The sequence below is a fragment of the Bubalus kerabau genome, chromosome 4 (genome assembly GCF_029407905.1).
Source record: "Bubalus kerabau isolate K-KA32 ecotype Philippines breed swamp buffalo chromosome 4, PCC_UOA_SB_1v2, whole genome shotgun sequence".
Lineage (NCBI taxonomy): Eukaryota > Metazoa > Chordata > Mammalia > Artiodactyla > Bovidae > Bubalus > Bubalus kerabau.
In genome coordinates, this window is record NC_073627.1 from 15,784,764 (window position 1) to 15,811,325 (window position 26,562).

Here is a 26,562-nt window from a genome sequence, read left to right on the forward strand (position 1 = left end):
GAACAGGGAGACCACGAGGCTGGCTGAGGAGACCCAGAGCTTGACCATCTTGTTGAGGTGGTCGCCTTGGTTTGAGAAGATCTAAATTAAGAAAATGAGGAAGCTCTTAAGAAATGTCTAAAGGTGGGGTAGTATTACCTGGAGTGGGCACCTCAGGAAGGGAGACCCCACTGGCAGCCTGTGGATTTGCTGAGAGGTGCGAGGCCAGGGATGCCGATGGCTCTGTGGGCCCCAGAGCGGCCTGCCTGGGGAGGGGACGTCGGTGAGGCCGTGCTCTGGGAGTCCTCTAAGCGTGAGGCTCTGGTGTTCAGAGCGCATCACACACTGCCACACTGCTTTTCTCTGGAAGGTGTGTAGTCTGCCCCAGGACTGGAGAGTCCTGTCTTCGTTATTATTAGTTCCACTATCTCGTTACCTAAAAACTGGATCATCCTGTTTGGTGTTATCAGGAGATAAGAACTCTACAAAGCAAACAGGAATCAAACAGAAACCAGGAAATCTTAACAGGCAGAGTGGCTTCCCAAGGCTTCCTTTTTCCCTCCTCAGAGTCTGCTTTTTAAACTTTTAAAAGTGGAATTGCAAAGTGCTTATCATACAATAAGTAAAAAATATAAAGCCATATATCCAATTCAAAAATAAATTTTAGAAAGCCTCCAAATAAGAGTGTCATGACAATTCAGTGGGGGAAGGTGTAGTCTTTTCAGCAAATGGTGCTAAAGCAACTGGACATCCACATGCCAAAGAATGAGGTCAGACTCCTCCCTCACACTGTATACAAAGGTTAACTCAAAATGGATCCTAGAAGAACAGAAACTATGAAACTCTTAAAAGAAAATATAGGAGTAAATCTCTGATTTGGAGGTAGATAAAAACTTAGATAAGATACCAAAAGTATGCACAACCAGAGGAAAAAAAAGATAAATTGGACTTCATCAAAATTAAAACATTTATGCTGGAAACATACCATCAAGAAAGGGAAAAAACAACCCAGAGTTTGCAAATCATATGTCTAAGAGCCTTGAACCTAGACTATATAACTCAGGGGTCCTCAACCTCCAGGATCTAATGCCTGATGATCTGAGGCTGAGTTGATGTAGTAATAATAGAAACAAAGTGTGCAGTAAATGTAATGCACTTGAACCATTCTGAAACCATCCCCCGCCGCCAGCCTGGTCCGTGGAAAAATGGTCTTCTATGAAACCAGTCACTGGTGCCAAAAAGATTGGCGATCACTGATATAAAGGACTCGTACAACTCAATAACAAAAACCTAATTAAGAAATAGAGGATCTGGACAGATATTTCTCCAAAGAAGATATACAAATGACCAATAAGCATACAAAAGATATTCAAAGTCATTAGTCATCAGAGAAATGCAAATCAAAACCATAATGCAATGCTACGTCTAAACCACTAGGCTGGCTAGAATGAAAAAGATAGTAGCAGTTAGTGAGAATGTGGAGAAACTGGAACCCTCGTACAGTGGGATTGTAAAATGACACAGCTGCTGCAGAAAGCAGTTTAATGGTTCCTCAGAATGTCTTCTACAGAGAATACATCATGTGAAATGCCGGGCTGGATGAAGCACAAGATGGAATCAAGATTGCCGGCGGAAATATCAATAACCTCAGATATGTAGATGACACCACCCTTATGGCAGAAAGTGAAGAGGAGCTTAAAGAGCCTCTTGATGAAGGTGAAAGAGGAGAGTGAAAAGTTGGCTTAAAATTCAACATTCAAAAAACTAAGATCATGGCATATGGTCCCATCATTTCATGGCAAATAGATGGAGAAACAGTGGAAACAGTGACAGACTTTATTTTCTTGGGCTCCAAAATCATTGCAGATGGTGACTGCAGCCACAAAATTAAAAGACACTTGCTCCTTGGAAGAACAGCGATGACAAACCTAAACAGAATTTTTAAAAACAGAGACATTACATTGCTGACATTATGTAAAGGTCCGTATAGTCAAAGCTATGATTTTTCCAGTAGTCATGTACGTATGTGAGAGTTTGACCATAACAAAGGCTGAGTGGCAAAGAATTGATGCTTTTGAACTATGGTGTTGGAGAAGACTCTTGAGAGTCCCTTGGACTGCAAGGAGATCAAACCAGTCAATCCTAAAGGAAATCAGTCTTGACTATTCATTGGAAGGACTGATGCTGAAGCTGAAGCTCCAACACTTCGGCCACCTGATGTGAAGAGCTGACTCATTCGAAGGGACCCTGATACTGGGCAAGACTGAAAGCAGGAGAAGGGACAACAGAGGATGAGATGGTTGGATGGCATCACCGACTCAATGGATATGAGTTTGAGCAAGCTCTGGGAGATGGTTGAAGGACAGGGAAGTCTGACATGCCGCAGTCCCTGGGGTCGCAAAGACTGAGCAACTGAACAACAACAGGATGTTAAATAAACTTAAGAGTTAGTGGGGTCCATCGGTTCCACTCCTATGTATATATCTAAGAGAAATGAAACTGTGTCCACACAAAAACTTGTGAACTGTTCATAGCAGTGTTATTCACAGTAGCAAGAAGTGGAAAACAACTGAAGTATCCATCAATTGAAGAATGAATAAGGGTGATGTATGCACACAATAGAATATTATTCCACAATATGAAGAGATGATGGATGTACTGATACGTGCTACATCATGGGTGATCTTGAAAACATTATGCTTAGTCCAAGAAGTAGTCACAAAAGAACACATGTTGTATGATTCCATTTTTATGAAATGTCCAGAATAGGCACATTCCCTGCCATGGATTAGTGGTTGGTTGCCCCAGGCTGGTGGGGATGGAGTTGGGAGGAATGGGGAGTGACTGCTCGTGGATACAGGGTTTCTTTGGGGGTAATGAAGATATCCTAAAATTGACTGTGCTCATGGCTTCACCACTCTGACTATATCAAATACCACTGATTATGTTCTTTAACTGTATGGTATGTGGATTGTGCTGTGTCCTAAGTCAATTCAGTCGTGTCTGACTCTTTGCAACCCCATGGACTGTAGCCCACCAGGCTCCTCTGTCCATAGGATTCTCCAGGCAAAAATACTGGAAGGGATTGTCATACCCTTCTCCAGGGGATCTTCCCAACCCAGGGATTGAACCTGAGTTCTTTACCGGTAGTGCCTCCTGGATTATATCTCCATACATCTGTTTTTATAAAAGGATACAAAACCATGTTAGTTATATCTGTTTTTTTTAAGCAACGTATTCTTAAAAGTATATATACATTGAAAACAGACCGAAAGAAGATACAGTTAAAATGTTTTAAATAATTAAATCTGGATAGTGGGATTATGGGTGTTTTCTATGGTGCTTATGCTTGCTTTTGTAATTGGGGAAACAGCCCCCGTGGGAGGGTCTCCACTGTGCCTTCTCCTGGACCATGCAGCCCTTCGTGAAACCCTCATGACACCAGATTGTGTGCGACCAAACCTTAGCAGCAAAGCCACTGAGCTCTTTTTGTCCCTAAAAAGCTGGGCTCATCTGGCTATTTATAATAGGAGACAAGTAAACCACGCAAAGTAAATCTGTACTGTTTTCTTTCTAAGGGTTAGTTTTTAATAAAATACCTCCCGAGAGCTAATCAGACAGTTCTAATGGCCTTGCTTCAGCTCCCGGCCATTGAGCTCTCCAAACTTTATTTTGGGAGCCATTTTTAGAAACATACCCTTTCTAAATATACATCTTTAGTTGAAATAGTGACATGAATATGCTTCTCACATTCCTCCCTGCAGCCAAATAGCAGCCTGAGGAAATATATGCACATTTATTGGTTAAGGTCTTACATGTTGATGACTTTCATTGAAAATGCATTCTTTCTAGCAGCCTGTTGAACCCAGATTTTGTTCATAAAGCTGCTCTGATGCATTGGCAGTATTCTGCTGCTCCTGGATTTTTCTTTGTTCCCCTCAAGTCTGTGGAGAGACCCTGAGTTAGAAAAAGGAACAGTTGAAAAGAAAAAACAAACCTGCTTGTCAGTAATTTCGGAAATTTGTTTCCACATCATATGCCTTTGGCTTGGACAAAAGTTGTGAAATAGGCTTTGTTTCTTGCTATTTTTGTTAAACCCCGTTTCCTGTGAATAACTCGGGTGTAAGAGGTTAGTAAAGGGCCAGCCCTCCCACGGGAGAAGGGAAAGAGTGCCCTCTTCTCTGTACAGCCTACAGATCTGAGCGTGACATGCGCTGTCCTGTGTGGGCAGTGTCTTGGCTCTTCCTGGCTCCCTGGGGGAGGAGGGCATTGTCTTTGGGTGAGTGCTCACTCAGAAGTCTGTGTGGATAATCTGATGTGACTCAGAGACAGTGAGTAACCTCGGAAAAGCTAGACTGGATCCCCCTCGGGTGGGGCGCAGACATTCGGGCAGAGAAAAAAAGCGATTCCAAAAGCCACGTACAACTTGAGGCATGACAGTGCTTGCTGGGCACAGACTCCCACTCATCCATCCAGGACCTGGTGGCCGAGGTGCCCTGGTTGCTCTCGGAAGCCTGTACAGCGTGAGAAGGGCACAGCTGCTCACACGAGGCGGCTGGAGCCGTGTCTTCTGAAATGCAGGGACCCACATGTATTTATTTTTTAAACCAGAGTTTAATTTTTTTTTTTTTTTAACGAAACTCACCAACATTCATAAGGGAGAACTTTGAAAATGTCCCAATTTGAAGGACTCCTTGAACATAGAATATCCCTGCTTATATGCAGTAACGTTACATTGAGAAATGCAAGTGAACACCAGGTCCCCAAAGCGAGAGACGGCACACGCTCTGATAGGAATAGAGGACAGGTGGGCTCTGGGTGGTCTGCCAGGCTCCACACATGCTCAGTGACCGGTTCAACTGGGTCAGACCCTAAGGGCTCTGGACTTCAGAAGAGTCACACGTAGACACCTGCCAGAGACCTTTAGAACACTCGCACGCCACCAGATCTCTTTAAGTGTCAAATCCATGAACCCCAGGCCACGCACGCGTGTACTGTGCCACCAGCCTAGGACACAGCTGTGTGGGGCTGCCCAGGACAGACGTGACTGGCGGGAGCCTGGGTGCATGGAGCACAGAGGCGTCTCTGTGCGATGGCTGCAGGCAGCCATGAGGACAGTCCAGATGCATTTGTATCAGCCGTAGAGGGAAGAGGAGGGTGACAGCCCGCAGAGCCTGCATTTCTAGTCCTTTTGGCCTTTGCTTTCCAAGGCTAATCGATTCTGTGCAGCTGTCATCTCATTAGAGCCCTCGGCACAGGACACGGCTGTCACACGAGAGGCCAGTCACTCCCTCTTCCTCCCACAGGACAGAGCACTGGAGGACGGGGTAGGGGGGGGGGGCAGCGGGGGGGCTGTGAGTCAGGCTGCGCTGATGAATTAAGGGCCTCAGGCAGGGCACTGATCGGTGCTGAGTTTGTTCTCCCTAGAATAGAAATAAAAGTTCTGCCTTTCTGGGGTATTGTGAGATGCCAGTGAGGGAGCCTGCGGAGTCTTACCCTGGGGCCGGGTGTAGGGTCAGTGGATGCCACCAAGCATCACTTGCACTATGACAGGGGCCGTGAGTGTCGTGGCCACTTCTCCCTTTGCTTGTCCCCACCCTGGCCCTCTCCCACCAAGAGTCCAGAGCTCAGTACTCAGCCTTGGAAATCAGAGGCTAACAGGGTTTGCTCTTTCCCCGCCTCCCACGTTGGGCTTCCTTGGTGGTTCAATCAGTAAAGAATCCACCTGCAATGCAGGAGACCTGGGTTCAGTCCCTCGGTCAGGAAGATCCCCTGGAGAAGGGAATAGCAACACACTCCAGTTATTCTTACCCGGAAAATTCCACAGACAGAGGAACCTGGAGGGTTACAGCCCATGGGGCCGCAAGAGTCCGACACAACTTAGCGACTAAACCACCACCACCACCTCGCACGTTGGCCATGACAGGCGTTTCAGATGGATTGTATCCAGTAGAGGGTAGGCCTGGGCTGAGACGGATGAGGACAGCTGTAGATGTTTCGTAGAATTCCTCTCCCTAATCCAGGGCTGTGGGTCTCAACCTCACCTGCTCATTGCATCCATGAGAGAGCTTCTAGAAAATCCTCTTACCCACTTATATTAGCATCTCCGGATATAGGACCCAGACACCAGTATTTCTAAGCAACCCTTGCCCTTCGCCCAAGAGAATCGTGACTTCATAGGAGTCAGGCTAAATGTGAGAGTCCTGGGGCTGCCTGGGGAGACCAGCTTGACAATTAGACGTCCTGGGAATCTTAACTGGAAGAAAGATAGGCAAGCATTTGATCAGATGTGTCACTGAGTCAGAACGTTGGTACCAAGCTGATTTGGGGGCAGGGGAGGGGGGTGCGGTAGGGTGATATGGCTGAGATAATTGTATGAAATATTAGCTGGTTCACAGGAAGGCTGGTAGCAAAAGAAAATAGACAAAGAGGAGTTTTCATCGGTGATGGTGGCTTTTGTTTCTCTTTTTCTTGTTCACTGACATAATGTGGGACTTGTAATTTATAGGGAAGAAATACGACTCATGTGGTTCCCCCATCTCAAGAGGGAGAAACCTTCAGTGACTTTATAAAAATAGCACCTGTCTTGTTCTCCAGTTGCTTTCTAGCTAATTTTGGGCCCTTTCCTTTTGCCAGTTGCCAGAGGTGCCACCCTCCGAGGAGGAGGAACAGGAAGCCTGGGTGAATGCCTTGCTTGGAAGAATGTTTTGGGACTTCTTAGGAGAGAAGTACTGGTCTGATCTGGTGTCTAAGAAAATCCAAATGAAACTCAGCAAAATAAAGGTATGGTTTTCCACACAAGAGCCTTCCAATTCATCACATCTTAATTTCTGGAAATTTTATACGTTATGTCCTAAGTGAAAAATAATGGAGTCGAAAACATAGAACAAATGGAGAGTAGTGAGTTCTTAGCATATAACACATCTGGGCTGTGACCTTGACCATCTGACTAACTGCATCTGGGGATTTAGTGACTGTTGCTGTTTACTTTTTTTCTTCCATGGCCCTCATTGTTATCCACGTTAGGATTATCACGTCCAGGATTCGATTTGGGACCACGTGAGCTTTTGTAGCTGTTTCGCTGTATAGAATTCTGTTATCTTTAAGTTAGTAATGAACTTGAGTTGTATGGCGGGAGAGCTCACCCAGTCACACAGTCTTGGCCACACAGCATGTTCTGTGAGGAAAATGCCAGACTCATATAACGCCTCTTTCCTCTCAAAGCTGGGAAGGCCTCTGTTGCACTCTCAGTGTGTCTGCATTTGACCTTTACTTCTGGCCAGATGGTGTTTTTATTTTGGGCTCTCTGCTGAAGAAACAGTCCTGGTGCTGGTGTAGGCCCGCTTGGAAGTGAGTCTAAACTTGCATAAGTGTTCCTCATGGTCGCCACTTAGTGACTCATTTAGTACCACCTTTGCCAACCAAGAGACCTGAGTTAGGTGACTTAGACTTAAGGTTTTGATCCAGTGAACACCCCACCAAGGAAGAGTTGCTTTGGACACCAGATCCTCACAGAGAGCTTGCCCAGTCAGGAGCTGAGGTCCGTGGACCTTTTGGGTCATAGCCACCTTGGAGAAGCAGAAACATATGGATCTTTTCCCTAGAAAAATGCACCGTGACACAGAATCCTGCCCATGATCTCAGAGAGTTCAGGGACTCCATGTTAGGAGACAGTGAATGAAGGTAAAATGGCATTAGAGGAAACTGTGGACGTGGAGGAGCTTTGGTTTGGTTCCTTTAGATCATGAACAGCGTCCTTCCTGACCCAGGCAGGCTCTCCCTGCCACGCTGGTCACTGTCGTCCCTTCCCCAGGCCCTGAGGAGAAGGAAGAGGCACCACCTCAGCCCAAGGAGCGGGTTTCGAGGCAGAGCTCAGGGCAGGGGTGTGGGAGGGCTCTGTGGACAAGGGTCAGCCTGTTTGTGTTCTCCGGGAGAGTTGAGGGTTGCCTGCTCTGCTGGCCAGGTCCCTGGGGAAGCAGTTTGGAGTAGACAGGCCAGCAGCCACCCTGGAGCTTACTCAGCCTCCTCTGCTTTCTGGGAAACCATGGAGGGCTTGAGTTCTGGGTGGAGGTGCAGGGCAGGGCTGGTACCGCTCTTCTCCCAGAGACTGTCGTGGGTGCTTCCCTGAGCAGGAGGGCCACAGGTCATGATGATGAGGGACACCGCTCTCCCCTTACAGACGTTCCAGAACAGACTGGCACAGGGCATCAGAGTGCTGTGTGCTGGGAGTCCACCCCAGGTGGAGAACCGTGGGGTCCCTTAAGCCAAAAGAGGTTGAGAAAAGTCTCTTATTTTCATCTTCTCCCTTTGCTGGCTGGCCATGTGGGCTATTTTGCAGGACACAAACTTAAACCTCCTCCTGTTTTCTGAGGTCAGAGTGCTGGGAGGTTAGGGAGGAGAAAGTGGCCCTGATCCAGCAGCACCAGCAGTTCAGAGGCAGAGGCTGTCCTCCCTGCACTGCCAGCCTCAGCACCTCCTACCCCCCCACCCCCACCTGAAGGCAGCAGGGTGTCACCCCACTTCTGAACCTGCCACCACCCCTGCCAGGAGAACTCCTACTATCAGCAAATAGCCAAGTCTCCCTAGGCAGGGCCGTTCCGTAAACCCAGTGCTGAGTGTTAGTGAATGACCAGTCAGGAGCCAGAATGGCTGGAGGGTCCCCAGCTGCCCCCGGGACAGAGATCTTCACATCTCCTGGTCTCCTTGAGGGCCTGGCACACGAACAGCTCTTGGCTGGCTACAGTCTCAGGTTGTCACCTTCACCCACGATTATGACTCACGTCATGAAAGAGCAGCCCTGTGTGTGTAGCTGGTGCCCGGTGATGGGTTTAAAACAAGCTGAGTTTCTGTCCCGACAGCAGGTACACCCTGGGCTCGGCCGGCTGCTCGGGCACCACCTTCGAGCCCTTGGTAGTTATGGCCTCTGTGCTGAGGTCCGCAGATGCTGCTCAGTTATTGCAATGGTTTCCGACTCACCCCCCAGCAACCTGGAGAGCGCCTGGTCCCCAGCTGGGTTTACGTGAAGGGTAAAGAGCACACAGTGGGTTTCCTTGGGTGGGAAGAAGAGAGTCTCTGTTGGGGGAGTGACCTTTCCTTGCCCCCCCAACCCCCTGCAGTGCAGGAAGGAAGCTGCTCTTGGGCCTGGTCCTGAGAGTTTGGATTCAGATCATAGGTCTGAGCAAGGCAGGGGTGGGGGGTTGGTTAGAAATGTTGTAGAATCTTGGAGTTGGGCACTCAGGTGAGTAGGTAGGAGAGATGCCCGGCTGATCTCCATCCCTCTCCTGCTTACTGGTAATTGGCACCCACCACCGCACCAAGCCTTTCTGTTTCCTTCAGTTCCCGCTTTCATCTCAGGCCCTTCCTCTGCCCTCTGGGGACTCCAGGGAACCAGGATGGAGGTGGGTGGGAGTCTGGACGGGGCACAGGGAGGGACACCGTGTTCTCTGTCTGCAATTCACTCCCTGTCTCAGTGTCGACTCCTGTTCCCATAGAAACCTGACCTGCTCCAGAAACACTGGGTGTTAGGATGACAATAATAGACACAAAGGACTGGGGCAAGGGTGCCAGATTTTGGCTACATTCTTGGCTAAGTAGCGTTTCTGTAGGCTGATTGGGAGGCCAAGAACCATGTAACATTGATGCTTTGGAAAAACGGTTTTCCAAATAAAGCAACCACCAATTCAGAACACACATTTGAATACTGTCTCTAGTCACGTTTTGTCCATCTCAGACATCATAACCTATTTAACCCCTCCATCCCCACAAAAAATCAGAGATGGCATTCTGTGACTGGCGAATCCTGAAAATGTTTTGAGTTTCTCTGCAGAGAGACAGCTAAAGAGGTCCAGCCCAAATAGGCACGAAATTCATGCTTGGCTCAATGCTTCTCATTTTATGGGAAATGTTCAGCATATGTTCAATTTTTTTTTTAACTCTTAATTATATTCTAAATTTTACAAAATTATTCTAATGTTTAACTGGAGCAGTACTTATAAGACTAAGAAAATTCTGGGGAAAAGAAAAGAGAGGGACTTGCCAGATTTAAATATGTATTTTAAAGCTACAGTGATAAAAGCACTTTGATACTGGTAGGAAACAGTGCTCAATACAGACTCCAGTGAGGTGGGAATCTCATATTGAAAGGTGGCTTTGCAGGTCAGTAGGGAAAGATTTAGAAATAGGTTAAGACGCCTGAGTAGTCCATTGGGGAAGAAATTAAGGTAGATTCCTAATTTATGTCTTACACATTTTTAGGAATGGACTGCCTAAACTATATTGTTTAAAATATACATACACATATATAAATCCAGGTGGAGGAAGCATAGAATTAATTTTTGTGCTCCTGAGGTGAAGTAGGAATTTGTAAGCATGGTACCAGCACTCTTACGTTAGTTCGTTTAGAGTACATTCTTACTGACAGCTGTCTCAGGCAGGGTCCCAGTGGGAACACAGGACACATTCAGATGGAACAGGCCGGGGCAGAGTTTAATAAAGGGAGGATTGAGGAAGGTGTGGACTGATGCAGAGAAACCAGAAGTCCTGGTGCAGTACCCCAGGGCTGGCAGGGGGCGGTTACCCAAACTCAGGCAGGGTGGCTGTGCGAAGGTGCTGCCTGTCTGGCAGGAGCTGTGGCCCCGAGCAAAGGGAGGGGACAAGTGCCCGACAGCACTTCTCTCCCGGGACCTCCCAGCCCCCTGCCCACTCTGTGTCCCACTGGCCAAGCTCAACCAGAAGTCAGAAGGCAAGAGAGGTCACCCATGCAGTTCCTGCAGACCGGCCTCCTGGGCTGTAGAGAGGAACTCAAATCCATGGGGGCAAAGGGAAAAAGTCTAGCACAGGGGTCAAAGGACGTGATTTTTTTTTTTTTTTTGAAGAATTTTAATATATGTTGTGAGTTGGCCTATAGGAAATGTTCTAGTGACTTCCTGTCTTCCCCACTAGTCCTTTCAGAGGTCCATTTTCCCAGACTTCAGCCAGCCCTGGGCATTATTAACCTGACCAGCGTGACTGAGTCCTTCTCCACAGTCTGGCCTCTGGCAACTCAGCACCCTCAGAGAAGCCTTCGCTGGCCTTATCCAGAACTCCCCAGCCTCCCTCCTCCCCATCACCCACCTTGCTTTCTCTGTAGCCCAATCAGTCTCTGAAGTTAGGCTGTCTACTTTTCTGTCTCTGCCCCTTCAACCTAAACCCCATGAGAGCAAGGACCTTGCCTGACTCGTCCAGGGCTCTGTCTGTAACATGCCTCATATGTGGTGTGTACTTAATAAATTTTGGCTAAATAAATGTGTTCCCCCCACCCCATCGTTCCTTCTGAGACACTGTTGACTTCTAACATTAACCAGGCTACTGACGTCTCCTTCATTTTCCCTTCTCTCCTCCAGCTCCCGTACTTCATGAATGAGCTAACTCTGACTGAACTTGACATGGGGGTGGCTGTGCCAAAAATCCTTCAGGCCTTCAAGCCTTACGTTGACCACCAAGGTAACTCTTAGCTGGCTCTAGAGAGGAACTGAGCGATTATATGAATGTCAAAATGTTGCCAGCACTGCAGATTGAAAACCAAGGCTTTGCGTTTGGTGATAGTTGGAGGCCTCCCTGTTTTTGTTTATGGGCTTCCCTGGTGCAGAATCTGCCTGCAGTGGGTTTGATCCCTGGGTCAAGAAGATCCCCTGAAGAAGGGAATGGCAGCCAACTCCAGTATTCTTGCCTGGAGAGTTCCATGGACAGAGGAACCTGGCGGGTATAGTCCATGGGGTCTCAAAGAGTCAGACACAACTGAGCGACTTTTACTTTAGGGGAGGCGTTTTTAACCGTATTTCATGTTGTGTGTCTTCTGCTCTTAACGGTCACAGCCTTAAAATGAGGGGGAGTATATCTGCACTTCCCCTCCTAGTCCTCCTTCTAGTCTTCTGGATCCCTAAAGATCCTCCTCCAGCCCAGAGATGCCCACATGCCAGTTACCGGGACCTGAGCTTTCGTGTGACCAGGCTGTGCACGGCCATTGCCCTTGCCAGGGTGAGAGGCACTGGCTGTGCTTCAGGCCCGCCTGCCTCCCACTGTCGTGGCTTCTCTCCCTGCGGAGTGCCCGCCCGCCTCCCACACTGTCGTGGCTTCTCTCCCTGCGGAGTGCCCCCCCGCCTCCCACACTGTCGTGGCTTCTCTCCCTGCGGAGTGCCCGCCCGCCTCCCACACTGTCGTGGCTTCTCTCCCTGCGGAGTGCCCGCCTGCCTCCCACACTGTCGTGGCTTCTCTCCCTGCGGAGTGCCCGCCTGCCTCCCACACTGTCGTGGCTTCTCTCCCTGCGGAGTGCCCGCCCGCCTCCCACACTGTCGTGGCTTCTCTCCCTGCGGAGTGCGGGCTCTAAGGCGCCAGGCTTCAGTGATTGCACTGCGCGGGCTCAGCAGTTGTGGCGCACCAGCTGAGTTGCCCCGAGGCACATGGCATCTTCCTGGACCAGGGACGGAACCTGTGTCCCCTGCATTGGCAGGTGGATTCTTAACCACTAGACTACCAGGGAAGCCCAGAGCCTCTTTCCACTTAAACTAGATTTACACTATTCCTCAAAAAGCTCGGGAACAAAGTAAGAGAGAAAATAATTACAACTTCTCAAGAGAGTGATGTTTGTTTTGAAGTAAATGTTTTGTAAAATTTATAAACTCTGCCATCTACTTTTATCTCTGTAAGGCTCCATCAGATGGCTCCTGAACATATTTAGTGAAATCAATTCTGTGTTGTATACATTTGATGTAAATACAAAGAGTTTTTTTTTTTCCAGCTCTACAGTTAGCAGCTCTAACAAGTATTTCATCTGACAGTGAAGCTCATATTTCCTAGTTCTTAGCATCTCATCGATTTCAGAGAAAGAGCAGAGAAATATTTGCAAATCCAGAGGTCCATCTAATAGCATGTTGAGATCACCTGTGACCACTTAATCGTGTCTACACTTTGATGAAGCTGAGTGTTCCTAGGTTTCGTTAATTTCTGGTTCACCAAGAGTAAAGCTGGAAAGGATTGTTTCTTTACAAATGGCCTTACTAGAGTTCTGTCAACCTCAAGTGAAATTTTAAAAGCTGCATTATCTACATGTCAGGTGCGGAGCCCGGATCTCGGCCCCGTCGGCATTCCAGGGTGGCCTGCCTTCCTCTGGCTCTAGCAGGCTCTGGGTTGCCCTTTGCTTCGTTAGGAATTGGCTGGTAATGAGCTGGTAAATGATCAGCTAACATAAACCTCCTGAGAGTTGGGCTTAAAGAAAGTAAATATAATAATACGTGTGCATGCTCTGTTTTCTAATGCATTTGCAGTCTCTTATCTCAGGACTGTCCTTTGTTGAATTAGTAGAAATTTCCAGAGAGGGGGGCAGGGCCAGAGCTGGGCTTTGAAGCATTTAAGAAGCGTCCCGGTGGCTGTGAACTCTGCAGCCTCTCAGGGCAGCTTTGTAAGGCTTTGAGTGAAATACACTAAATGCCTCAGTCTCAAGTCTCTTTCCTGTTCCTCTGGAGCCAGAGCTGCAGCCAGACATTTTATTATACAGATCAAAGCTTTGCCAGTTTTTAATCCATCTGAGGCTTACTTAACTCCTTTCGGGGCAAATTGTAGAGATCTGCCTGGTTACGTAACAAGGGAGGAAATGTTACTAAAGAAAGGAGTGATAAAGACAAAGCCTGTGGGTTTTAAAAGTTTGATCAAATTAGGTTTTTCCAATTCTGCAAAGGATGCATGTGATAGTAAAACAGAAATGACCGTGAAGGGACGGTGTGGCTTGGGTTCCATTGCTCTAAGAGAAGCCTTTGCTTTGGGGGAAATTAAAATCAGGAGTGACTTGTTAAAACTGACTCTAGGGACTTCCCTAGAGTCATCTGCCACCACTGACCTATCCTGGCTCCAGGACACACAGCCGGGTTCTCGTGCAGCAAATAAGGGAAAAGGACCCTTACTTCCTGGGGCACCTTCACTTCCCACCAGTAGCGGGTGGCAGGAGGTGGAGAGAGGCCGTCCCTTAGAAATTGGCTGTGGGCCTCCTTTCTCTGATCCCTGCCCGCCCCCACACACCTCACATGGGGCAGGGACTGGTCTCCTTCCTTCCTGCAGGCCACACAGCCTCCCCCTCCCACCCCTCGTCCCCACCGGCTGCTCTCCCTGGGGCCTGACCTTGGAGGGCCACCAGGCCAGGCTCTTTCTGGTGGTTTTATTAACTCTGTTAGGGTAATGTTTACACCTTCATTCATCCAACGAATACCCAAAGTGGGGAAAGCTGGAATATTTAGAAAAGGAAAAAGGAAAACATAACCCTTCATCCCACCACTCAGAGATAACCAGGTGACTCTTCCTGCTACATTTGGTACATTCTCGGTCCATTCTCTCCTGAGCTTTTTTTCTTATGGATAAAAATTAATTTAAAATGATGGATAACCAACAAGGACCTACGATATAGCACAGGGAACTCTGCTCGATGTTATGTGGCAGCCTGGTTGGGAGGGGCATTTGGAGCAGAATGGATACCTGTTTATGTATGACTGAGTCCCTTCGCAGCTGTTCACCTGAAGCTATCACAGCATTGTTAATTGGCTGTACCCCAGAAGAAAGTAAAAAGTTTAAACCAAAAAAATTCATGGAAAATGTATAGCTCCTTTTTCCAACCCTTAAAGAATTGGTTAGATTGACTGTTTAAACTTGAGAAGGCAATTGGAGGTTCCCTAGCAGGACCCCGCGCTGTTTAGATGCACAAGCCAAAGCTCAGAGAGGGGGTGACATGCCAGAGGCCACTCAGCAGCCTCACCTTCATCCTGCTCCACAGCTTCCAGGCCAGAGGTTCGTGTGAGTGCCGGCTCTGGGCCAGGCCACCTGCCTTCAGGCCCTGCTCCTTTGTGATCCCACAGTGAGGCCTCAGGAGGTTACTGAGCACCCAGCACCTCGGTTTCCTCATCCACAGAGTGCTGAGGGCAGGAGCGTCTCCTTTGTTGGTCGTGGTGGGGATGAAACGCTTTGCATTACCCTCAGCACAGGTGACACACAGGAAGCTGCTGGTGTTCGCTGCTGCAAAGCCTGATCAGGAAAATCTTCCCGAAGGGGTGCAGTGGGGACCCTCGGCTGTCGGCCAGGCTTTTATCTTCCACACCTGGAACCAGAGGTCTTAGAGCAGTGCCTGCGGGGGCATCAGCAGTGTCAGGATGAACCAGGGACATGGACTATGACCCCCTCAGGTTCAGATTAATTCATTTAGTCTTCAGGATGTTTGCGACATGGAGTTAAGTCTGCAGATGGTCACTGAGTGGATGGAAAGAGTGCCGTGTGATACTGGTTTTTCCTGTTTCAAGATACCCAACCAGCAACCCAGGTTTCCACTAAAGAGCTCAGATTCTCTGGAAAGATGACCGTGTCCCACAGGAATGGGAGGCTGGTCTGTCTCCAGAGATGCCCATAGTCGTGACTGGCAGGTCCGCCATCTACACTGTCTTCTGGACCTTGATTTATGGTGCCTGGTGCCTTTATTAGTGCTGTGAGCTGAGTGCAACTAGAGTCAGTCTGATGAGCTTCCCGTTCCGACAGCTACACCCTCATCAAGAGAGCAGCTGCCCAGGGCTAACCACAGTGACGAGGCCAGACTGTGGGCTCAGCACAAGAATGGCACATACACTGTCTGGCCAGATGGTGTTGCAGAAAGAAAAAATATATTTTCTGCAGAAAGGAGAAAAATGTACTCATTTGCAGGTCTTGGGTGAGGTGGGGAGGAGAGACTCTGATTTGGGACTGTGTCGACATTGAAAGGCAGAGCCATTCCAAGAACAGTTACAGGTCGAAAGAACCAAAGATGACATCTGTCCTAAAGGACACACCCAAGTACGAGGAACAATACTAGTTTCCTGCGTTATCCGAGGGAGCAACATGGCACTGGTCTGTTTGCCAGGAACAGAACAGTCACCGACGTGCTTGTCTAAGAGCTGAATAACTCAAACATCCGTTCTTGATAACACGTGACTACATCTTCCATTCTGAGAGCTTTTGTTCTTTGGATGCCAGACGTTGGCTTTCAGAGAGCAAATCAGCCATGGTTACAGGTAGAGGGAAATGAAGGAGCAGGTAACATGAGCTGGGCTCAGTGAGCAAGGCTTGCAGAGCCTCTTGCCTCATGAGCTGCCCCTGACCCTTAAACCTGCTCCAGTGAGACTGAGGCCCCTTGGTTATTTTAATAGTAAACACAGCAGTGAATTGCTGAGTGAAAGTACTGGATTTTTGCCAGCATGGTAAGACTGCTTCTTAGTCCTAATGCCTTTGTGCTCAGTCACCTTAGTGTGTCCGACTCTTTGCAACTCCATGGACTGTAGCCCGCCAGGTTCCTCTGCCCATGGGATTCTCCAGGCAAGAATATTGCAGTGGGTTGTCACGCGCTTCTCCAGGGGATCTTCTGACCCAGGGATTGAGCCCATCTCCTGCCTAACAGACAGATTCTTTACCACTGAGCCACCAAGGAAGCCCTAGTAGAATCTATTAAATCAACCACCAGGGAGAAGGCGGAAGAAGCTCTGTTGTACTTGTCTTGGGTGCCAGGCACCAGGGTGCGTGTCCTGCCTGTGGTGGCATCAGCCTGCTCTGCTCCCCACGGCCCAGGCTGTTGTTACTCTTCAGGCATCAACTTCCTGACGATAGGGGTTTAGCTCAAAGTCTTGAGGTCTGATGGCTTGTGTCAAGAACTCAATAAATAGGACTTTCCTGGTGGTCCAGTGATTAAGAATCCACCTTGCAATGCAGGGGACGTGGGTTTGATCCCTGATCGGAGAACTAAGATCCTACACGCCGTGGAACAGCTAAGCCTGCGCCCCGCAACTACTGAGCCCCAGTGGCACAACCAGAGAGCCCGTGCGCTGCAACAAGAAAGATCCCGCATGACGTGGCAAAGATCCCAAGTGCCGCGGCTAAGACCCAGGGCGGCCAGGAGGGGAGTAAAGACCGCAGCTGTGTTCAAAGAAAGAAGAACTCAATAAACACTTTGGGGTGGAGTTACACTACTACTCACTTTTGCCGCAGTAAAAGTGAGTAGTAACTTTTGCTGCGGTCTCCCTCTGGATAGCAGTGGTGGTGGAAACTGATCCTTCCCTTGCGAAGTTGAAGAGAAAGAGAGCCTTCTGCGCTCTTCAGGCCCTTGTGTGAAGCCCTACTGAAGTTTGTCATGTTCATTATCAGTTGTGTTTCCCCTGTCACCAGTGAAAGGCCGACGGGGACTTGCTGGTAATCAGGTGCCACCCTTCACCCCTGGACGGCCTCCCAACATGAAGACCCCTCGTGTGGTAGAGACCTCATGGACTGAATGTTTGGGTCCCTCCCAGATCCATCTGTTGAGGCCCTACCTGCAATGAGACGGTAGAGACAGGGCCTTTGGGCTGATTGGGTTTAGATGACGTCACGATGGGATTAGTGCCCCATGAGAAGAGACCAGAGAGCTAACTTGCTGTCGGCCACAGGAGGACACAGGTGAAGGTGGCTGTCTGCAGGCCAGGAAGAAAGCCCTCACGAGGACTGGATCGGCTGGCACCTTAATCTTGGGCTTCCAGCCTCCAAAACTGTGCCAAATAAGTATCTGTTTTTTCAGCCACGCAGTTTGTGGTATTTTGTTACACAGCCTGAGAGACTAAGACAAGACCCTTTGTGTTCACACCCTTTCCGGAGAGCCTCTCAGGATGACTGCCCTGTGCTGTCCTCAGTCGTGTCTGACCCTGGGCAACCTCACAGACTGTAGCCCGCCAGGCTCCTCTCTCCATGGGATTCTCCAGGCAAGAATACTGGAGTGGGTTGCCATGCCCCTCCTCCAGGGGATCTTCCCCACCCAGGGATCGAACCCACCTCTCCTGTGTCTCCTGCACTGCAGCTGGATTCTTTACAACGAGCCAAGGGGAAGCCCACCTTACTCCTGTTTAAAGACTTAAAAAATTGTCCTGCTCCTTAACTTCTGGTTTTTGTCCTTGAGGGCTACCAAGACCAGGTGGTTATACTAAGCAGAATTTTTAAAATTATTTATTTATTGTTATTATTTACTTTTTTTGGCTGTGCTGGGTCTTCATTGCTGCACATGGGTTTTCTCTCTAGTTGCGGCAAGTGGGGGCTACTCAAGTCTCGGTGCACAGGCTTCTCTTGTTGGGGAGCATAGGCTCTGGGGAGTGTGGGCTCAGTACTTGCGGTTCCCCGGCTCTAAGGCACCGGCTGATTGCTCTGCGGCATATGGTAATCTCCCAGATCAGGGATCAAACCTGTGTCCCCTGCACTGGCAGGGGGATTCTTACCCACGGTACCACCAAGGGAGTCTGGAAGCCGCATTTTAAATGAAATGCCTCACAAGGAAGTCTTAATCTTTGTCAAGAGCCCAGAAGAAACCGTTCCTGCGCTCACCCAGGTGGGGAATGTGCAGCCCGTTAGGGTCAGGGTACCACTCAGGACACAGATTGTGTCCCCACTTCACAGTGTTGCTACATTTGTCCCTTTCTGGTAACTGTTGATTTCATCCTTCAGCTCTGCAAGGTGGGAACTCCTGACTCACTCTTTATGTAACCAGGTGGTCTTGGCTCCAGGTGTATGTGCTCCAAGGTTTTCAGGGTGACTTTTGCTGCTGAATCATTGTCACAGAAACATGTTTTTTCTTTGCATCTAATGTTCAAATAGTCATCTCATCCTCATCTGAATGCAAGCATGCTATATTAGGATAATTTGAGTGTTTGTACTTTATATCTGTATTTAAAGATTCTCAAACCATTCTTGACTCTACATCTTCACTGAGAACGAGGACTGAGCAGGGCCCCCGTGGGTGGGTCTCATGGGACATACTTTGTTCAGTCGCTCAGTCGTGTCCAACTCTTTTGAGCCCCTGGACTACAGCACACCAGGCTTCCCTGTCCCTCACTGTTTCCCGGAGTTTGCCCAAGTTCGTGTCCATTATTGGTGATGCCATCCAACCGTCATGGGACATATATAGTGATACAAAGATGGGCTCCACCCCCTATGCAGAAGCTTGGTCAGATGTCCATGTACCACCCCCCACTTCCCAGCCAGACAGGGCCATCTGGCTGCCTGGTGCAGCCTCTTCCCTCTGGCCCCTTGGCCTCCTCTGGTCTGGTTCCCAAGAGCCACAGCACCAACAGCAAGCTAGGCTGCAGCCCAGAGTCGTGGAAGGACGTGGGCTGGCGATGGCACAGAAAGGGAAGAGCCCTGCCAGGATGCACCAGGTGCAGGCTGTGTAAGCAGCGTCATCTCCCTGGTACAGAAGAGGAGGCTGGTGCCCAGAGGTCGAGAAATTTCCAGGGGAACCCAAGCCCTGGTCCATGTGACTGGGCTCCACGTACTCTTCTCCCCTCTTTCCAGCCTCAGCTCAGAGGGGCCCGACCACAGGTGACTGGGTGGAGTGTCCCGATGACCAGGGTGTGCGCAGCTGTTTACCAAACCTTTATCCATATCCCCTTATTTAAAAGACAGACGAACGCTTCCACTTTATAACAAGTAAAATTCTGGTTCTTTTAATATGACAGCCTTAGCTGACTCATGTTGTTGTACAGCAGAAACTAACACACCATTGTTAAGCAATTGTATTCCAATTAAATAGATTAATTTTAAAAGATAAAGAGGGAAGCTAAGGATAAGTACAAATGGAAAGTTATGTATGACTCTGGAATTTTAAAACTCGTTAGCACTAAAAAAAAGTGTGTGTGTGTGTGTGTATATATGTATATAAATATGACAACCTTCAAAAGGAATCCAAACTAGTAATATTTACTGGAAACCTGAGTAGGGTTTTCAAAGGAAATGATGTATGAATACAGACAGCACGCAGGTAGTTTGAGTCTATTGATTCTCAAGTTAAATAAAGCTGGAGATACACAAAAACAAATAACTTCTTTTTTTTTAAAGATATATCTTCTTTATTGATGTTCTATTTATACTGAGCTTAAAAAATCTATTAATATCAAGCCTTTTACCCTAATCCCCTTTCTTTTGGAAGTGATGAATGACTAAATATCTTTATTAGAGCAGGTGTGCCCTTATTTTCAGTAACAGTGCCTTTGGAAAGCAAGCTAATTAATGATTTTTAAGTGTTTAACATAAGCAAGAAATAGAGCAGTTTTGTGAGTTGCTGCAAAGACATTCACAGCTGATCTGCATATCAATTAGACCAGGTCATTCATGGAAAATAATTACCTTCAATTATGATAAAAAGGAGTTTGGTGAAAGCAAAATGGAAATTATTCTGCCTTTAGTGAGGAGTTGTACCGTTAATGCTTGGTGGCCAAACAGGGAATAGGTTATTTACTGTAATTACTTGAAAATGCGGCTGTGTGTGAACATGATATTCAATTAATTTCCTGCTTCCTTTCAGATATTTATCTTATGAGTATAAGTTTATTAACATCTAAACACCCACTTGAAGGACCACATTTTGACGGGAAGTCCATGAGGTGCTGTGGCGCTTGGAGTGTCAAAATCACAGTGTGGTCTGTCCTGCCTGCTGAATTCTAGGACCCTGGGTAGAAGGTCATGAGATGACCTCTGTTTGCATTTTAGACATCTGGTCAGTGGCCACTTCTGATGGGCCTTCCCAGTGAAATTCCACAAAGCCCAAAGCCTCTAAGATATGTTGTCATTAACATGACCAGTTTTAAAGCAAAGGTGTACAAAGTGGTTACCCAGCTTTATCTGGATAATCCTGGGGCTGGAACATAAATACTTTTGCTGCCATTACTACACAGTTTCCAGAAAGAAAAGGGTTGTAAAAGGTCTTGTCACCATCCTTATCATACCAAGCTAAACCTGAACTATTTTCTGTGCCCCTCCCCACACCCACCCTAAGAGGGGAGAATTTCAAGAAAGACAGTGGTTCTCACTTGTGTCTTTAAAGAGCCCAACCTGCTGTGAAGTCTCTGCGCCTCTCCTCTGCCTCTAACCCACTGAGAATCAGCAGACGTCGTCCCGCCTTTGTCCTGAGACAAGCCGTCTCCTCCTGGGGGGTGTGTTTCTTACTAAGTGTAAGAAGAACCCAGAGGACCGGACTCTTCTATCTCTAACAACGGGTGCTGAGGTCACTCTGATCATTGTAATGGGTGTTGAAATGCTGGCAATTTTCCAGATGCTTGAACTATTTCTAGAAACTTCTCATTTCACAGTCTCCTCTCACATGCCTTGGTAGTACAGGCAATATATATAGACTTGCAATGTGATACCTACTTAGATACTTTAAAATATAACTTTTAATACTGTTATTCATAGTCATGTTTTTCTGGGGGAAAGAAACCTTTTTTTTTTTTTAACCCTTTTTCCAGGACTCTGGATCGATTTGGAAATGTCCTACAACGGGTCCTTTCTGATGACTCTCGAGACCAAAATGAATTTGACCAAACTAGGTAAAGAGCCTCTTGTTGAAGCCCTGAAGGTTGGAGAAATTGGCAAAGAAGGGTAAGGGGCTATATGAATTTACTAACCCAACCCCGGGGAACCTCCTTCTCCCTCCAGTCCTTGAGAAGCAGCTTTGTTGTGTAGTAGACCCCAGGTTGGAGAAGGCAATGGCCACCCACTCCAGTACTCTTGCCTGGAGAATCCCATGGACGGAGGAGCCTGGTAGGCTGCAGTCCATGGGATCGTGAAGAGTCGGACACAACTGAGCGACTTCACTTTCACTTTTCCCTTTCATGCGTTGGAGAAGGAAATGGCAACCCACTCCAGTGTTCTTGCCTGGAGAATCCCAGGGACGGGAGAGCCTGGTGGGCTGCCGTCTATGGGGTCGCACAGAGTCAGACACGACTGAAGTGACTTAGCAGCAGACCCAAGGTTGAGTGAGCTTCCATGGAAGCATTTCCTGGCCACAGGATTTCAGGGAATGTTTCCTAGTTTCATCCCCTGCAGACCATGAATCCCCACCTCTGCTCAGTGCTATCGGCCACCAGCCTTCGGGCTGCACAGTATTGATTACCCAGGAAGCATCCCTGATTCAGATCAGCAGGGCAGGCTGCACAGTAAAATGCTCTGTGAAAAGAATCACCATCCAGAAAGATCCTTCTCCAACTTACAGCCACAAATAGCAATATGTGGGTCAGGCTGAGGTCCTTCGGGGGTCTATCTGCTTTAATCACAGTGTCAGAGTTATTTATAATTAGATGATTGATTTTGCAGCCAAGAGGGTGCTCCTAAAGTGTTTTGAAATGTATTTTCCCTAAATAATACACCATTGATTTTCTTAGTAAATGTCTTTCTTTGTAGAAGATACTGCATCTGCCGCGGAGTTGTCTGATTTTGTAAATATTCCCAATTTTTGAGCCGGTTGATGAAGTTGATTTTTTTCCCCTTAGATGCCTAGACTGAATAAGCTGGGACCTTTTACATTCCCACACACCTTAAAAATGACTGCTTCAGATGACAAATTTAAATTATATTATTGTTATCAGACTGAACCATGCTGATTAGAGTCTGCATCTCACATCTTTAACCTGTTTGCATGGAATGAGTAGTAAAATGATGGAGCCACCCTCCCAGCACCTGAATACAGACATAAGACACAGGCTCTTCTTAGGTGTTTGCTTTGTTATGATGCTGCCCTGATGCTTGTAACTCACACTTGTGGTAGACACACAATAGATGGGGGGAGTTGGATCATATATTCCAGAACATTCTTTGACTGTGATGATTCTGATGTGTCCAGGAGATTTAATGAAAATGTTTATATTTTAATTACTGGAGAATCTCACCTGCTGTATGCAATCTAACCTGTATCTGTGCTGTTTTCCTTTCACCTTTCTACTGTTTGTTAAAATGTGTTTGGATTCGGCAATCTGTGGATTGTGTTTTCCGGTGAGTGCTATTGATCGGCCCTCTGTGTAGCATTTCATCCCCCCATCAGTGCTGAGCCTCGTGTGGACCCATGTGACACCACAAGGAAGCTTGTCCTTTCATCACGTCCCCTGACATAAAGGCCCCGTTTGTAGACCAGAGAGGATTGAGATCAGGAGCGCTTAAGAGGCTTTCCTTGATTGGGATCGCCGGGGTTCTGATCCAGGCCTCGAGTCAAACCCAGCTTCTGTCCCCAGCTACCCCTCCCCAGTGCCATGCCCCGCTGAGCGCCATCAGGCCAGCCCCAGGACAGCAGAACTGCAAAGACAGCTGCCAGTAAAACCAAGCACCACAGGCAGAAGCGGTCTTGAAAATGAGCTCTAACTAACCAGGAGCGAGACACAGCAGACTTAAATCAGGAGCATTCGTGCAGGGAGCCTTTTCTGGAAACAGCCCCGAGCTGCCCAAAGCTGCTGGGGCTCCACTAGAAAGAAGGGGGTCTTGTGGGCAGGTGGGGCCCCATCATGGCCGGGTCCCTGAGATCCTTGCTGCTGAGGTGTCCCACGTTCACTGTTATTCATGCAGCTCTCCTGGAGCAATTTCAAGTTCATAAAACTCGGCTGATCAGAGGATGGACATGTTTCTGGGCAAGCAGTGCTTCTCTAGACTGCATGAAAAATATCCTCTGCTTTAAGAATATAATGTATTATATTTAATGTTTAATATATATCTAAAGTACCATTTTTTCCCAGTAGAGTCTGGTATGTTTTGCCTTCCTGTGAGGGTGTTAACTTTTATGTTGATGTGTAATTGGCTGTCATTTAATTTTAAAAGCAAAGACAAATATAATTCCAAAGCACTTGACCTTGGGAGAAAAAGGCCTGGAAAAATGAACCCTTAACCCTTTTTTTTTTTCCTGCAAAAAGGACCCAATTGGGAAATCTCAGAGTTCTGGATCCTTGCCCCAGAAAGATGCCTACACACACACCACTTGGCTCACAATATCTGGGAGCTCCGAGAGCCTCTGGAAAGCTCATCCGTACCTAAGAGCCTAATCCCAGAAGTGATTCTCGCATCACTTCTCCTCAGTCATGAGCTGAGCAATCGCCCTGAGGCTGAGTATCAGAGGAGAGGGGGAGTCCCTGCACCTGTGGCTGGTACATGATCCTTGGTTTCCTTCAGGAAGCCCCTCCTAGAGCCCCGAGTGTGAAGAGTGGGCCAGCAGCAGCCCTTTCCTCCCTTTATCTCGTGGCCGCCAGACCAAGGCTCACTTCCAGCCGGGGGCTTGTCGCCTATCGTCCTGCTCTGGCAGGGCCTCTGCTTGGTCTCACTGCTTTTGTCAGACCCCCTTCAAGCATGCAAATGACTGTGCCCTGGGAAGTCCCTGAGGAGATGCTGCTCAGCCCTCAGGAAGTCCTACTTGTCGTAGAAAGTCTGTTCCCGTCCTCACGTCACCCCAAGGCTGGTGGTGAGAAGTCTGTGTTTCTTCATTCTAGTGAAGGCCTGTCCCTTTGAAATGTGGGTTCACTTTGTACTTGCAGACATTTTTCCTTTAGTCTTTTCATTTCCCCAATAGTCTTCTGGTTGTGTACGGTAGTTATGGTAACTTTGGGCCGTAAGTCGCTCAAAATGGAATTCAGGTGGTGAGCTGGGGGGTCGGAACTTTAGGAATTGCCTGAAGGGGACCTAAGTGAGTCAGGAAGGGGGAATGTTCTGCACATTGGCTGCTCTTTAAATGAACATTGGGGCCGGCGTTTCCTGTAAGGTACACGGCCTGTCCGTGCTCTACCATGGCAGCCTGGGCTGGTGTGCGAGTCCCGTAGGGGGGCTCCCCTACCTCCATATTAGGCTGCTCAGTGTACCCAAGTCCACTACCCTGCCCCGAGGCCCTGATGGCCTGGGAACCCCGTCCTTGTCATCCACGCTGTGACTCAGTCTAACTGGGGGTGTACATGGACGTGTATCTGTAGCAGACGTATGGGCCTAATTTCTGGTTAAAGAAAAAGAACACTCTCAAGAGTGTGGTTCCCGCCAAGCAGTCGCCTCACTGGGCTGTTTAATTATGCACCCTTCACTTGAAGGATTCTTTGGAGCTCCTTTGTAGAGCTGCCTCTAGTGTCTATGACCTTCTTTTAGGTACTCTGAGTGACAGCAAATCATCCTACTTTTTCTAGATGAATCAGATATTTGAGTAATTGCCAGGCATCACTCAGAGGTGCCAGTGATTATGAGGCTAAGAAATGTTTGGTTCAAGACAGAGTATCCGTGATAAAATAATTCACTTTTCCTATGTGTCCAACTCCAAGCACATTTCCAAAAAGATTTTTAGCAGGGGCAGCCAAACTGGAATCAGCCCTTTAAGGTGACTCTTAGAAGGGATATGACTCTCATCTGGAATCCCAAGGTGTGTTTTAAAAAAATAGGCTTATCATGTACTAGCACACCTTATATATAAGAATGTGCAGGGTGTCTTTCTCTGAAATTCATCCTAAGTCTGAGATCACAAAATGCATATTCAGTTATAAACTTGAATCAGCCAGACATTTAGCCCCACTTTTAATTATTGTTGGTGCTGCATAATATAGCTCCCCGGGCAGAAAGGAGAGATACCATTTAGCCACAATCAGAATTTCATGTCATCTGATCTATTTTAACTGATAAGGCATTGTCTAAATTATTAACTTCAAGCCACAGAATTTGTCCTGTTCTCTGTCCTGCGGAGGGTTAATTCAGGAACCCGAGAGCTCACTGCAGTGCTCAGCCTTTGGCATCTTCTGCCTCAGGTCAGGAGGCTGCCAGATGACAAATACCAGTGGGGACAGGAGGGGCCAGTGGCTCTGCAGGTTTCACTGCGGTCCAAGATACCGAGGCAGCCTTTGGTGCTGTGTAGATTCCTTACCTGGCAGCATGCGGTCTGAACCAGAGGGCACCGTCATGTTCCTAAGAAGTAAGCTAGGTTTCTGAGAAAGGTCACATGATCTTTGGGGATTTACTTCCCTGACTTTCTTTATCCCAAGTCCCCGTGTAAGCTTTCTTAGGAATCCTATTTTGCCTTTTATACAAAAGAAGAGCTCTGTGAGGGCCGCCGAACCCTTGAAAGGGCTGAGATGGTTTTGTGACCAGCGGGGACACTTGAGCATTTCCTGGACTGGCCAGGCCTCTGATGGAAGGAGGAAGAGTCAGGTGCTGTCCCCGAGGCCAGGGACAAGAGGCCTTTGTGTCTGCAGAGGGAGTTTCATCTCAACACCACACTCAAGCCCGTTGGCTAGAGCGCGGGCTCTAATGTTTCAGAGCAGGGTTGAGGAAGATCCGGGTGTCCTGCCAGGTAGGTCCTCTTACAGCCGGGCTCCTGTTTCAGGGCGGAGATTTCAGAGCCCTCCTCCCCATGCTGGGACCTCAGCTGGGCCTTCAAGGCCACACTGGCAGGTGTGCTACCCTTGGGTGCCCTTGGCCCTTGTTGGCCAAAAGATGAGCACCCATACAGGCTTCTGGTGGCCAAGGACAGCATCTGAGGAAAACCCCAGAGGGTTTCGAATGCAGGAGATGGGACCTAAGCTGGGATGCCTTCCCCTGTCCTGGTGATTTTGTTCTTCTCAAAATTATAAGACCGACCCTCTGCTTAGTGACCATTGATGGCGTAACAATGTTCAGAGATAGTTCTGTCCCTTGTTCATTTTGTCCCCATCAAGTCTCTGAGCCTGAGATGGGCCCTGCCTTCTGTCTCTCTGCCTCTCTGAAGTAAAGCCTCCCTTCAGGGAGGAAGCTGCCTTTTGTGGGGCCAGAGCTCAG

General features: G+C 48.1%; 1 protein-coding gene across 4 annotated transcripts in view; it reads left to right on the forward strand.

The window, feature by feature from the left end:
- Positions 1-26,562, forward strand: part of TEX2 (testis expressed 2) — a 120,441-nt gene that overhangs the window by 84,028 nt on the left and 9,851 nt on the right. For all 4 annotated transcript variants that reach the window (XM_055575511.1, XM_055575514.1, XM_055575512.1 and 1 more), the window contains 3 exons: positions 6,616-6,762; positions 11,361-11,460; positions 21,273-21,405. In XM_055575511.1, the coding sequence (XP_055431486.1) occupies positions 6,616-6,762; positions 11,361-11,460; positions 21,273-21,405 (380 nt within the window). The remainder of the gene's footprint in view (positions 1-6,615; positions 6,763-11,360; positions 11,461-21,272; positions 21,406-26,562) is intronic.